Source organism: Corella eumyota, chromosome 3 (assembly GCF_963082875.1).
Source record: "Corella eumyota chromosome 3, kaCorEumy4.1, whole genome shotgun sequence".
NCBI classification, from domain to species: domain Eukaryota; kingdom Metazoa; phylum Chordata; class Ascidiacea; order Phlebobranchia; family Corellidae; genus Corella; species Corella eumyota.
The window spans coordinates 17,254,630-17,268,902 of record NC_137492.1 but is presented as its reverse complement, the minus strand read 5'-3'; the positions used below and the strand labels follow the sequence as shown (position 1 = coordinate 17,268,902).

At 33.3% G+C, this 14,273-nt stretch overlaps 2 protein-coding genes across 2 annotated transcripts; both read left to right on the top strand.

Annotated features, from left to right (window-relative positions):
* The first annotated feature begins 146 nt into the window (after positions 1-146).
* Positions 147-3,470, top strand: LOC145744956 (uncharacterized). The gene is made up of 2 exons (XM_082562932.1): positions 147-218; positions 562-3,470. Exon 2 carries the CDS (start codon positions 567-569, stop codon positions 3,468-3,470), a length of 2,904 nt encoding a protein of 967 aa, XP_082419058.1. The 5' UTR covers positions 147-218; positions 562-566.
* A 400-nt stretch (positions 3,471-3,870) lies between these two features.
* LOC145744957 (protein zwilch homolog) lies at positions 3,871-13,856 on the top strand. Its single transcript, XM_082562933.1, has 9 exons — positions 3,871-4,688; positions 10,122-10,245; positions 10,647-10,720; positions 10,797-10,902; positions 10,978-11,066; positions 11,587-11,724; positions 12,319-12,605; positions 12,722-12,872; positions 13,451-13,856. Exons 1-9 carry the CDS (start codon positions 3,873-3,875, stop codon positions 13,589-13,591), a joined length of 1,926 nt encoding a protein of 641 aa, XP_082419059.1. The 5' UTR covers positions 3,871-3,872; the 3' UTR covers positions 13,592-13,856.
* Positions 13,857-14,273: the final 417 nt, after the last annotated feature.

Sequence of the window (14,273 nt, the reverse complement as noted above, 5' to 3'; positions counted from 1 at the left end):
ATTATTAATAATAAAATTGAATTGTTATAAAGAATTGTGAATCGTTTGAAATACATGGATTTCATTATGTGGTGACATACTTAATTTGGCGGGAAAAATGCACGCGAGAGGTGCGTTATGTAACTATAAACATAAACAGGTCATCAGAAGATTTAAAGGTTTGAGACTAACGCGTGGTCGGAGCTAACAAGTTTGTAAAATCTGATAGTTATAAAAAGGTGAGTAAGTTTGCTAGTTTGAATTTTATATATTAATTTTACTTACAAACTTTAATAAAAAGATTTTATATTTTGCAAATTTAATGCGTATTTTTCGATTAAAATCAATTAAGTCGTTAATCTTTTAATTACACTCAGTTCAGACATTACTAATTCCTTATTTAAATTTTTAATCTATTCGTTTCAGTAATTAATCTGTTACATAATTGTGTTATATAGTCAGGCTCTTATCTCTGTAACAGAGTCTCTGTTTAAAATAAACTTTTTTTTCTACACACTACAAAATTTAAAAAAGAAAAAATTCATTGAATCAAGTTGAATTTTAAAATAATTTTATAAACAGATAAAATGGCTCCTAGGAAGAAGAAGCCGAGGAAGTCTTTGGATGTTGGCCAGGACAAGAGTCAAGAGAGCAGTGATGAGGATTGGGAGGAGGTAGAGGAAGATGTACAACTTGATGACATAAAAGTTGACATCAAGAAAGATGTGGAAATTGAATTCGAATTACCTGACATCGTGAAAAAAAAACAAAACGCAAAATCTAAGGTTCAAAAATGGTTGCTGGTGTTTTTCAAGCGAAGTCATAATAAATATAAGAAACAGCTTCATATAGAAATGCATAAGGTTCATTTAATGTGTCAAATGTGTGTCGCTTTTCAATTTAACAGTGCTTGTAATAACGAAGAACTACAAGCAATTGCTCTTTCTTATTTGCCAACTGGACTTATTCACATTTCTTCAAAGAATGTTTCGACTGTTAACCTTACCAAGTTTGTGTCTTGGATTCAATTGGAATTTTTTTCTCATATAAAATTGAAAAAGTTGAAAAATGAACCTGATAACTACATTTCTACTATACCTTTTAGTCTAGAAGAAAAGTTAGCATCGAAAAAGCTTCAAAAAATAATCGATTTGGTGCAAATTTATTTGCTGTTTCTACGATCGCTAGGTTTGCAAGTTCGATTAGTTGCATCTTTGCAACCGATGTCTTTTAAACCTCCAACAGAGAAACAAATCTTGGAGAAGCAAAAAAGAATCACGACTGCTATGAACAAGTTAGAAAAATACAAGAAAAAAAATCAACCTGAAATAGAGAAAAACAAAGAGATCAAAAATTTGGTTAACAAAATGGAGGTTGCAGAAAGTATTCCTCAAGTGGATGGTGCAAATGATGAAGATAGCTCCTTGACTCTTGTTCGAAGATCTGCCCGCAATAAAGAAGCAACCAAAGCAAGTGCTACAATACCAAAAAAACTTGCAACCAAAAAAATAAATAAGTTCAAGCCAGCTCCTAAGAAGAAGAGTATTTTAAAAGGAAGAGACGTTAATCTTTCTGATCATGATATGAGTGATTTTGAGGAAAAACCGCCGACAAAAACTTCAAAATATAATTTCAAGTCTGATGGTGATAAAAGTCTTTCGGATGAAAATATTCCAGTTTCAACAAAATTAAGTGTTTTAAATAAACGAAAACAAACGGTAGTTAAACCAAAGGAGTCTACTACAATGAAAGATAAGAAACCAACTGTAGTGAGGAAGAGAATGAGACAAAAAAGGGTTGATACTACTTCTGTGAAAGAAGAAGAAAAGGATACTTTAATTCCAGCAACAACAGAAAAAAAATTACCAAAAGTTGTTATACCAAAATCAGAAGGTAACATACAAAACAAAAATATTTCTGTTAATGATGAAGTGAAAAATATTTCAGACTTAAAACCAAAACAAAAAGCATCGGAAAAACCGAAAAGGAAAACAACAAAAAAGCAGGCACTGGATAAAAATGCAAACAAAATCAAATCAAAACCTAAAAATGGGAAACTTTCAGATGAAAGTGGAAAGGAGGGTCTTTTCGAACCTGATTCGGAGTCTGATTCAGCATCAAGTTACGTTTCTGAAAATTCTGAGTCGTTTTCTGACAGCGATTTTGAGGAAGTAAAGCCTGTTGTAAACTCAACGAAGAAAGCAACAAATGCTGTAAACAAACCTTCTACGCCAAGAAAAGTTGCTACAAAGCGCCCTGCTTCTAAATCTAAATCAAGAAGCACTATCACCAAACCAGTATCCACACTATCTGATATTAATCATTGGATCGAGGTTTTAATTCCAGAACGAGGTTGGACTAGCATTAACTGCATTACTGGAGAAATAAATCAACCTTCTCTGGCTGAAGCTAAGGCTACGAAACCACTATCCTATGTACTTGCATTCGATAATGACAACTCAATTAAGGATGTTACCGCACGATATGCATCTTGTTGGTTAACTACAACGCGAAAGCTAAGAATTGCTTCGATAGAAACAAATTGGTGGAAAAACACTTTACTGCCGTATAAAATGAAAAATAAGGACTTAGATTTAGAAGAGAATTCAAAACTGCAGTCTGATCTTATGTCAAAACCATTGCCAACATCTATTTCTTTGTTTAAAGATCACCCACTTTTTGTCTTACGAAGACATTTGTTAAAATATGAAGCTATCTACCCACCTGATAGTCACCCAGTTGGGTTTATTAGGGGTGAAGAGGTGTTAGCGAGATCAACTGTTCATACTCTTCATACCAGAGAAAAGTGGATGCAGTCTGCTTTGTCTGTAAAAGATGGCGAGGAACCGTACAAAATGGTTGCCTCTTATTTACTTAACAAGAAGCTTAACCGTGATACAGATGCTCTGTCACTTGCTTTGTTCGGTAAATGGCAAACCAGGCCATATGATCCTCCATGGGCAGAAAACGGCATTGTACCAAGAAGCCAATATGGTAACGTAGACTTGTTCAAACCATGTATGATACCAAAAGGCTGTGTTCATCTGCGCTTGGAAGGCATACAGAATGTTGCTAGAAAGTTGAACATTGATATTGCAAGTGCAGTGGTGGGGTTTGACACACATCATGGTTTTCCGCATACAGTAATGGACGGTCATGTGGTTTGTGCCGAGTTTGAGGAAACTTTAAGGTTGGCATGGCAGGAGGATCAAGCTCATGCGGCAGAGCGAGCTCGGGAGAAACTCGAGAAGAAGATCTACCTAAACTGGAGAAATCTAATTCGTGGTATCCTCACAATGGAAAGGGTTCGTAATAAATTTGAAAATGGTGAAAGCAACGAAAATGACCAAGCTGAAAATATCACCAGTGGTGCTTCGTGGCAAACTGACCATCTTAAAGTTGCAAAGAAGAAGAAAGGAGAAAGAAAGAGGAGAGGAGGAGCTAAGAAGAAGAAGGCTGACGATTTTCCATTTGAAGTGGAGGAACTGTAACTTTATAAAACTTTAAAACTGGTAACTTCGCATGTATTAAAGTGGTGCTGTATTTTTGATATGTATTATATTTTCCTTATTATGTAAGTGTTAAGCAATCATGCCTTCTGCTTATATGTATTTCGTTCTTTAATACTAATTTTCTTTTTAACTATTCTACATTTGCTTTTCATTTTTTTTCTCAATTTTCTAAAGCAATATTGTAAAGTTTTAAATCAAATAAACAATGAACAGTAATTGGAAAATCTTAAATTCGGATTTATTTTGTTAATAATTCTAGTCTGTATTTGATTTTGCTGTTTTGTTAAAATTACTAACTAACATTCTATTAATTTTTGATTGCTGCTATTTTTTTTGTACTTCTTCAGGTTGGAATAATTAGGGATAAATACTGTAAGCATCATGGCAAAGCAATCGCTGAGCAAATGCTTGAACAATCTAACACAAGACAATTGTTTGGAATGGGATGAATTTTTACTCTTCTCCCAAATACAAAATCTTGCTAAAGAATCCACAAATCATGATGTTGATAAGCAGTTGAAACAAGCATTTGCAAAAATAATTGGCGAGGAAATACCTGAAATAAAAACCTTTGTCTGTGCAGCAAGGGATAATCTAAGAGATTCGGTGTCACAAAATGGCAGCAGTCTTGCACATGAGTTTGGTGGGAATCCGCTTTTACTTGATGAAGATCTTGTTTTTGATGCTTCAGTACTTCCGAATCAAAAGATTTTTTTCGACGAAAAAAATCTTTTGAGTCTGTCTGCAGCTCAACAATTTGTGGGTTCAATTATTCGTTCGCAAAAAAAGGATGAGGAATATTCTGAGTACATGCCATTTTTGTTATTCTGTAATGGTGACACTAATAACGAGGGAATATATTTCTTCTGTATTCATCAGGATATTGCTGAAATGAATGCTAGTGTTTCTTTTGCAAAGTCCAGTAGCATTCTTGAAGATGCCTCAAACTCAATCAACGTTGACATAATCAAATGCCGAGGCCCCGCCCCTGCTCAAAACTTCATCAACGGAGGAATTAAGTTGTTAGAGCATCTAGCAAATTGTATAACTTTTCAACCACATTTGTTAGACTGTGGTGGAAACTTACCAAAAAATTCGAGCTTGTCTATGAGAAGTTATTCTGAACACGAAATTCATTGTGCGATGGAAATTAATGAAGGCTGTGAGCAAAGCTCAGTGAATATTCATTGTGGAAAGGTATATGTTAAGAATATATTTTGTATGTTTATTTTGTGTTATCTTTTGTAGATTAAAAGTTTTTCTTGTAGTAACTTAATGTTAAGTTATTCTTTTGTTTATGTATGCTATTGTAGTTCTCTTCTATTTGGTTCAGTGATTTTTTCCCTTTCTCTATTAGGTTCTCTTTTGTGTTTTGTGTTTAACAATTAGTTCATTATAGTTTGTGCTTGCTAGAGGTTAGACCTATTTTTATTAGTGCATGCAACCTTATATATTTTGTTATTTAATTAATGCATGTTATTTATATTCTATTTGAATAAGTAATAAGAAATAAATAATCTAGTTTTTCAATGGTAGCAGAGGATGGTTACTGAAATATAGAAATGTCATCAGTATCCAGAAAATCTCCTCCCAAGTTTGGGGAGGAAACCAGCTATAGTGCATGGAGGAAAAAGATTGACATGTGGCAGCTAATTACTCCAGTAGATAAAAAAGAACAAGGAATAGTAGTTCTTTTGGAAGCCTTAGAGGGGAATCAAAAGGCTGAAAAAGCTGTGGAAGAACTTAGTACTATACAGTTACATGCAACCGATGGTCTAGAAAAAATTCTTGTTAAATTAGATTCTGCTTTCAAAAGTGAAAAAGTAGATGATGCGTATGGTTCTTATCGGGCATTTAATGATTATGTAAAACCTGAACATTTATCTATGAGTGATTACATTTTGGAATTCGAACATTTGTACCATAAAATGTCTTCAAATGAAATGGTTTTACCTGATTCTGTGTTAGGATTTAAATTAATTGATGGAGCCAATTTAAATGACAATGAACGAAGGTTGGTTCTAACAATGGCTAGCGATCTCAAATTTGTTAGTATTAAGTCTGCACTGAAACGAATATTTGAAAATTCATATCAATCTACTTCCACTATGACAATAAAGCAAGAAGCCTTTTACTCTAAAGAAAGATTTCGAAATCGAGATTATAAAAAGTCGAAATATTTTGATCCAAAAAAGAATTTTAATAAATTAGATAAATTTGGAAACATAACAAGGTGTGTTATCTGCGATTCTATTATGCATTGGGCAGCCAAGTGTCCTCATAACACAAGACCTTATAAAGAAAAATTTCCTGCTTCAATTAAGGAAGTTGAAGATGTCAGTGTTGTCCTCTTCAGTAAAATTTCGAGTGCAAGCGAAATATTTATGTGTGAAACAATGGGATCTGCTGTCCTAGATACAGCATGTACTAAAACAGTTTGTGGTATCAAGTGGTACACAAATTATATTGATCACTTAAGTAAAGAGATGAGAAACAAGATTTTAAGTGCTGCAAGTTGTACTAGTTTTCGTTTTGGTGATGGAAGACAAGTAGTTTCATTTAAAAAATCACGCATTCCTGCAAGTATTGGTGACAAATTTTGCTTTATTGATGTAGAAATTATAAAAGAAGATTTGCCTCTACTTCTCAGCAAATCCTCTTTAAAGAAAGCTAATTCAAAGATTGACCTTAAAAATGATAAAATAGAGATGTTCGGTAAAAATATTAATGTGTTTTTTTCCACCAATGGCCATTATTGTATAGATATTACTCCTAAGAACAAGGTATTGACAAAACCAAGAGAAGAAATTCTGTTGTCCAAAGATATGTTGCCTCCTGAACAAAAGAAAGTTGTTCAAAAGCTTCACAAACAATTTGGCCATGCTTCAGCCACAAACTTGGAACGACTACTTGAAAATGCAAATGCATTAACCAAAGAGCTTTCGATTGTTATTAAAGAAGAAATTTCAAAATGTGATATTTGTTTAAGACACAAGAAAAATGTTCCGAGACCTGTTGTGGGGTTACCATGGGCTCAACAGTTTAACGAAACAGTAGCAATGGACTTACATGAGCTAGAACCAAATTTATGGTTTTTCCATATGATAGATATGTTTACACGTTATAGTAATGCTGTAATTATACGCAACAAGACTTCCACTGTTATTGCTAACAACTTTCTGAAACATTGGATTAGTTTGTTTGGTGCTCCCCATAATGTTTTGAGTGATAATGGAAGAGAATTTAATAATGAAGAGTTTCATGATTTGTGTGGAAATTTTAATATTTCTGTTCTTACAACCCCGTCTTATTCTCCTTGGAGTAATGGACTTTGTGAAAGACACAATGCAGTTTTGACTGAAACCTTACTAAAGACCAAAAGTGATGTTAAATGTAATTGGGATATAGCTTTGGCGTGGTCATTAAGCGCTAAAAATGCAATGATTAATAGTTATGGATTTAGTGCGAATCAATTGGTTTTTGGACAAAATAGTAATTTACCCTCCACTATTGACGACAAGCTTCCAGCTTTAGAGGGTAAAACACAAAGTATGACAGTAGGTGCACACATATCAGCGTTACATAGTGCCAGAAGGGCATTTATTGAAACAGAATCTTCAGAGAAGATTAGAAGGGCATTAAGAAAACAAACAAGAAGAAATGGAGAAACTTTTCTTATTGGAGAGAAAGTGTACTACAAGCGGGAGGATGTTAATGTTTGGAAAGGTCCTGCAAATGTTTTGGGTCAAGATGGCCCTATTGTTTTCATAAGACATGGTGGGCAATACATAAAAGCACACACCTGTAGGGTTCAGCGCGTAAATGAAAGTCAAAGTGATTTAGATGATCAAGAAGAAATAACTCCTTTAAGAATTCAACCCAAGACTCAAAATGATAATGATATTATTGCAAAGCCTTGTTCTAAAAAACAAATTCCAATCGAGGAATCGTCATCCGAAGAAGAATTAGAAAAGCCTAACCAAGTAGAAGATCCTTCTCATTTAGCAATTCAACCTCTAAAATTAAAGCTATTTACCGGCCAAACAGTTCAATTTAATAATGAACATGGAATAGAATGTACAGCTTCAATTCTAAATACAGCAGGAAAAGCAACTGGACGATACAAAAATGCTTATAATGTTAAATTTATTGAACCTGAAGATCTAAGAAACACAAATACATGGATAAATTTTGACAAGGTCCAAAATTTTAAAGTAATGAGGTCTGAAACACAAACTGAAGAGATCCAAGAAGTGTCCAGTGACTTATTTTATGATGCAAAAATAGCTGAATTGAATAGCTGGAAAGCAAATGGTGTTTATAAAGAAGTAAAACATACAGGCCAACACTGTATATCAGTGCGTTGGATTTGTTCAATAAAAGAAAAAGACGATCAAAAGATTGCAAAAGCTCGCCTTGTGGCTAGAGGCTTTGAAGAACTAAATAAGGAAAAACTAATAAAGGAATCTCCTACTTGCTCTAAAGATGCTCTAAGAATGATTATTTCCCTGTCATTACAAAAGAATTGGCAAGTAAAAAGCATTGATATAAAAACAGCATTTTTACAAGGTGATTTAGTTAAACGAGAGATTTTACTGAAACCACCGATAGAGTCAAACTGTCCCAAAGACATTGTTTGGAAGCTTCAAAAATGTGTTTATGGTTTAGCTGATGCATCGAAGGCTTGGTACAATAAGGTCCGTAACTTTATGTTTGAAGCAGGTGCCAACATATCGAAAATGGATTCTGCTTTATTTTATTGGCACAATGGAGAACAGTTATATGGAATGATTTCTGTTTATGTTGATGATTTTCTGTGGTCAGGAACAGAAAATTTTGAAAAAACTGTAATAAAAAATTTACGACAAACATTTAAAATTGGAGAGGAAAATAAAAATCAGTTCAAATATATTGGTTTAAACATCTTTCAAAGTAACCAAGGTATAACTTTGACACAGAAATCATATGTCGATAGTCTCAAACAAATACAGATTAATTTAAACCATTTAACCACAAATGAGGACACAATAACATCAGCAGAAAGGGATGAATTGCGTTCAAAGATAGGACAACTTCTATGGTTAAGTGGACAGACGAGACCTGATGTTAGTTTTGACGTCTGTATGTTGTCGACTAATTTTGAAGATGCAAAAATCAAAGATTTAATTGCTTGCAACAAAGTTATAAGAAAGGTTCAATCCAAAGAACTGTTTTTAACCTTTAGGAATTTGGGAGATACTAAAGATCTTAAAATTGTGGTGTATACAGATGCAGCTTTTGCAAACCTAAGAAATGGAGGAAGTCAAGGAGGTTATTTGATTTTTCTTGTTGGTAAAGACCATACTTGTAATCTGTTGAGCTGGCAATCGAAAAGAATTCGGCGTGTTACAAGAAGTACTCTGGCTGCAGAAACCCTAGCTCTTTCAGATGGAATTGAAGCAGCATTATTTATAAATGCTTTGTTTTCTGAATTATATTATGGAGAAGTTAAGTTTGACAAATTACCAATTGTGGGAATTACAGATAATCATTCATTATATGATGCTGTATATTCCACAAAAAGTGTTATTGATAAAAGACTTCGTATTGATGTTGGATCACTTCGAGAAATGATTGCAAGAAAAGAAGTTAACGAAATTAAGTGGGTTAATACCAAAGACCAACTTGCTGACTGTTTGACAAAGCATGGGGTGCATGGCATGCTATTAAGTTCAGTGATACAAAAGGGAATGCTTTCTTTTATTTAAAAAAAAAAAAAATAGTGAGTTTGTTAAGAATATATTTTGTATGTTTATTTTGTGTTATCTTTTGTAGATTAAAAGTTTTTCTTGTAGTAACTTAATGTTAAGTTATTCTTTTGTTTATGTATGCTATTGTAGTTCTCTTCTATTTGGTTCAGTGATTTTTTCCCTTTCTCTATTAGGTTCTCTTTTGTGTTTTGTGTTTAACAATTAGTTCATTATAGTTTGTGCTTGCTAGAGGTTAGACCTATTTTTATTAGTGCATGCAACCTTATATATTTTGTTATTTAATTAATGCATGTTATTTATATTCTATTTGAATAAGTAATAAGAAATAAATAATCTGGTTTTTCAGTATACATTGTTTTTTTATTTTTTTTTATATATCTTTATCCTCGATGTGGGAAAGTCGAATGCGCCACTTAAACATAGAGTCACATCAGTTACTCCGACCCAGTCTCGAGTTGCCTGTGGAAGTTTGGGATATTATAGATTATAATTGCCTGATAATTATGCTGCTGATTAAGTGCTGGCTCAGCAGGAGTTCATACCGTTTATAATGCCTTACTCAAGGCCGCTACAGTGGGGATTGAAACCATAACCTCATGTGTAATGTAACAAGTGTTCTTTCCACTACACCATGCTGCAATATAAACAGTGTAACTCTTGTTGGGTCAACACTTAATCAGCAACTTAATTATTGGGCAATTATATTCTATAATATCCCAAACTGCCAAAGACAACTTGAGCCTAGGTGGGCAGGGTAATGGATGTTACTCTATGTTTAGTCGATCTTTCCACATCAAGGATAAAGTATAATACTTTAAAAAACTTATATTAATATGTTAGTTGTAATTTGTAAAGCATTTGTGTATTGTTAATGTTTTAGGTGTCAGAATTTTTTGGAATTAACTTTGAAAAAAGAAACACGGTTAGCATTAGTCTTCGACCATTTCCAGGATCGAAAGCTAGTCCTGCATATCTTCTGTATAAAGATTTAACGATTGTTGAAGGTTATTAAACTTATTTGTATTTAATTTATTTTTAAAGTTTTTAATTTAATTATACCGGCAGCGTGATGTAGTGGTAAGAACACTTGCTACACCACACATGAGGTGGTGAGTTCAATTCCCACTGCTCTTATGCTGTAGCGCCCTTAAGTAAGGCGCTATAAACAGTATGAACTCCTGCTGGGCCAGCACTTTATCAGCAGTATAATTATCGGGCAATTATAATCTATAATATCCCAAGCTGACACAGGCAACTCGAGACTGGGTCGGAGTAACTGATGTTACTCTATGTTTAAGTCGCGCATTCGACTTTCCCACATCGAGGATAAAGATATATACAAAAAAAAAATTTCAATGTTTTTGGTTTGAGAGGTGGCACATTTTTCTTTTTTTTTTAAATTTAGGTTTGTTAAAAGTATTCAAAGATAAAGAAGTTATCTGGGCAGAGTTATTTAAAGAAGGGGAAGATGAAAATAAAGTAAGAATTGTTTTTAATCCTAAAGAATCTTAATTTTTTTTTATTTCACCAAAAATGATGAATTTTTTACTTGCAGACTGAAGATCAGACAACGGTCAAAAAATCAGTTGCTGATAAAATTAAAATGGCGATTAATTCAATGAATTCTGATCGGTTTTCACTTAAAAAGGCACAACCAAAAGGTAACAGGAATTTAAAAATAATTTTTTTGTTTTTAACTTTAAATCTACACATTTTTGTAACATTTTTATCTGAAGAAAATGAAGAAGAAAAGGAATTTGAATCTGGGTTTATTGAGCTAAGAAAATTTTTGGATTTTACTGAAACAATGTGGGATTTATTAAAGGTTGTTGCTTATATATGTTCTACATGTTAACCATGTTATCGTTGCTTTTGAGTTAAGTTAGAGCCATTGGTATAATAGAACAACAAACATGGAAGTGTGGTGTAGTAGTTAGCAGTGTAATTGACTCTTGGCTTTATCACAGGAGGTCCTGGGTTTGATCCCCATGGCTTCCATGCTGTAATGTGCTTGGGTAATATTTTTTTTTTAGAATGTGCGAATTAAACATAGAGTAACATCAGTTACTCCGACCCAGTCTCGATTTGCCTGTGGCAGTTTTGGGATATTATAGATTATAATTGTCCGATAATTATACTGCTAATTAAGTGGTGGCTCAGCAGGGATTGTACCGTTTATTGTGCCTTACTCAAGGGTGCTACAGCATGAGATCAGTGGGGATTAACCCCCAACCTCATGTGTGGTGTAACAAGTATTCTTACCACTACACCACGCTGCCGGTCAAGATGACTTTTTCTATCAAGAACTAGCTTATTCAAATCTGTAACATTTTCTTGATTTCTAGTATGTGAGCAGTTATGAAGAGTTGGTTGATTGTCTTGGTATAATCTTTAAAGAACTAAAACACAGTGGTGCATTGATGTTCTGGGTTCATGAAGATAATAAAACAACGTTGGCTAATCTTGTGAGAGATTCTCATAAGGTAAGACAACAAAAGCACGAATCAATAAATGTCAAAAACTTCAGTAGGGAATAACATTTTTTTGTTTTTATTTATTTTAAATGTGAGAAGGCTATCTTAACAGCCTAAACATAAAGTCACATTTGTTTCACTAGCCCAGTTTTGGGTTTGAGCTCAGTTTGTGTTAGTACTTTACTTAAGGGTACTACAGCAGCGTGGTGTAGTGGTAAGAACACTTGCTACACCACCCATGAGGTCGTAGGTTCAATCCCCACTGCTCTCATGCTGTAGCGCCCTTGAGTAAGATGCTATAAACGGTACGAACTCCTGCTGAACCAGCATTTAATCAGCATCATAATTATCGGGCAATTATAATCTATAATATCCTAAACTGCCACAGGCAACTCAAGACTGGGTCGGAGTAACTGATGTTACTCTATGTTTAAGTGGCGCATTCGACTTTTCCACATCGAGGATAAAGATATATACAAAAAAAGCATGGAATCAGTGGCTATCAAACCCAGAATTTAGATGGTTAAGCCAAATGTCTAACCACCACATTCATTGCCGATTTAATAAACTTCAAGGTTATTTTATTTTAATATGTTTTTACAGAGTACATTCTCCCCTCCTTTATTACGAGAGTATCTACCCTTTCAAATACTGACGGAGATCGGCTTAGACAAATTAGCTCGCGAATATCTCAATTTTTTTGTTAGCCACCATTACTCGACAGCCAAAAAAATTGAGTCGTTCACGACAATTAATACAGATTCAACAGATATAGAGAAGTTGTTTGCCAAGTTGGTTGGAATTAAGAAATTACATCATGTTGTAGAACTATCTGCACAAGCCGGACAAATTCTAGTGGACTCAAAAAGTCATTTAATCAAATTGGTCAGGTAAGACTGATTTTTAATAATTTTCAAATTATGTTCTATAGTATTTTATTTTAAAATTATTCATATAAAATGTTCAAAAATAAAAAGTGATCGATTTTAACATTTTTTTTATACAGAGGGGCATTACAATCCTACTTAATTGAAGATTATGAGCCAACAAAAATGTTTCCCTATTCCTTGTCCTACAAAGATGTTAAGAATTTTGTGGAAAACATCTTGCCAAATATTTGGCGATTATCCACAGTTGGCAACACTACATATGGAAAGGTAATTAAAAATTTAAAAGTTATTAAAAATTGCATTTTAAATTTTATTTTAATAGAAATGGTTGTATAAGACATTCGACATTGCGTCTTTGTAAAACCTTAGGTCCAGTGTTTAATTCTTATTGCTGGCATGATATAGTATGATTTCATAATTTATTTTTATCCAAAACATCTAAGGTTGTTACTTGTAAGTCCGACAGCGTGGTGTAGTGGTAAGAACACTTGTTCACCACACATGAGGTCGTGGGTTCAATCCCCATTGATCTCAAGCTGTAGCGCCCTTGAGTAAAGCGCTATAAACGGTTCGAACTCCTGCTGAGCCAGCACTTAATTAGCAGTATAATTATCAGGCAATTATAATCTATATAATATCCCAAACTGCCAAAGGCAACTCGAGACTGGGTCGGAGTAACTGATGTTACTCTATGTTTAAGTCGTGCATTCGACTTTCCCACATCAAGTTTAAAGATATATTCGAAAAAAAAAAAATAGTATGCTTTCATAATTTATTTTTATCCAGAACATCTAAGGTTGTAAGTTTTTTTCTCAACGAAATCTTTTTTATATTTCTTCTTTTAGAACTCTGCCACTTTGAGTTGGAGCAAACAGTTTCCATTTAATCCTATTCTTCCCCTACCACCAAACAACTTTAAAGGTCAATTAGAAAATGAACAAAAGGTTATGTACTACGTGACAGAACGAGAGAGACATCCTTACTAAAACCAAACTATTCAATAAAATGAATTATAGTTGATAAAAATAATAATTTACACCTTTTTGAGTTTCACACGTATTTATTTTATTTTAAGGAAAATTATTTATCTATGTTATATTTTTTATCTTTATAACCATAGGTTATTTATTGCCTTAGTTTTTTACTACCTTAGATTAGGGAAAATTATTTATGAATTTTTTATTTCTGATTTTTTTTTCTTGTTTAAAGAAAAATTATTTGTCTAATTTTTGAGTTTTTGTTGCTATTAAAATTGCCTGCATTATTAGTTGTTGTAAATTAAGATATTACCAGAATAAACAGGTTGCTTGTTGTGTACCAAATAAAAGTGCAGGTGGTGAAAGAAAATAGTATATTTTTTATATATTTTTTTTTTTTCCGTATTGTTTTACCCTCGATGTGGGAAAACAAAAAGTAACACTTATTTCACCTACCAAGTCTCAAGTATCCTTTGGCAGTTTTAGATATAAAAAAATATACTTAACTATAAACAATGCTGCTGATTGAGAAATGGCTCAGCATAAGTTTACAACATTCATAGCGCTTTTACTTAAAGGCGTTTGGTATGACAGCAGTGGGGTTCGAACACTGGAAATCATGTTGTGAAGCCAAGTGTTCTAACCACTACACCATACTGATATTTCAAACTATGTTAAATATAGTTTTAAT

Coding starts and splice junctions, on each gene's coding strand:
- LOC145744956 (XM_082562932.1), top strand. CDS start 567: ATGGCTCCTAGGAAGAAGAAGCCGAGGAAGTCTTTGGATGTTGGCCAG.
- LOC145744957 (XM_082562933.1), top strand. CDS start 3,873: ATGGCAAAGCAATCGCTGAGCAAATGCTTGAACAATCTAACACAAGAC. Junction 4,689..10,121: donor TGAATATTCATTGTGGAAAG/GTATATGTTAAG, acceptor TTAATGTTTTAG/GTGTCAGAATTTTTTGGAAT. Junction 10,721..10,796: donor AAGGGGAAGATGAAAATAAA/GTAAGAATTGTT, acceptor TTTTACTTGCAG/ACTGAAGATCAGACAACGGT.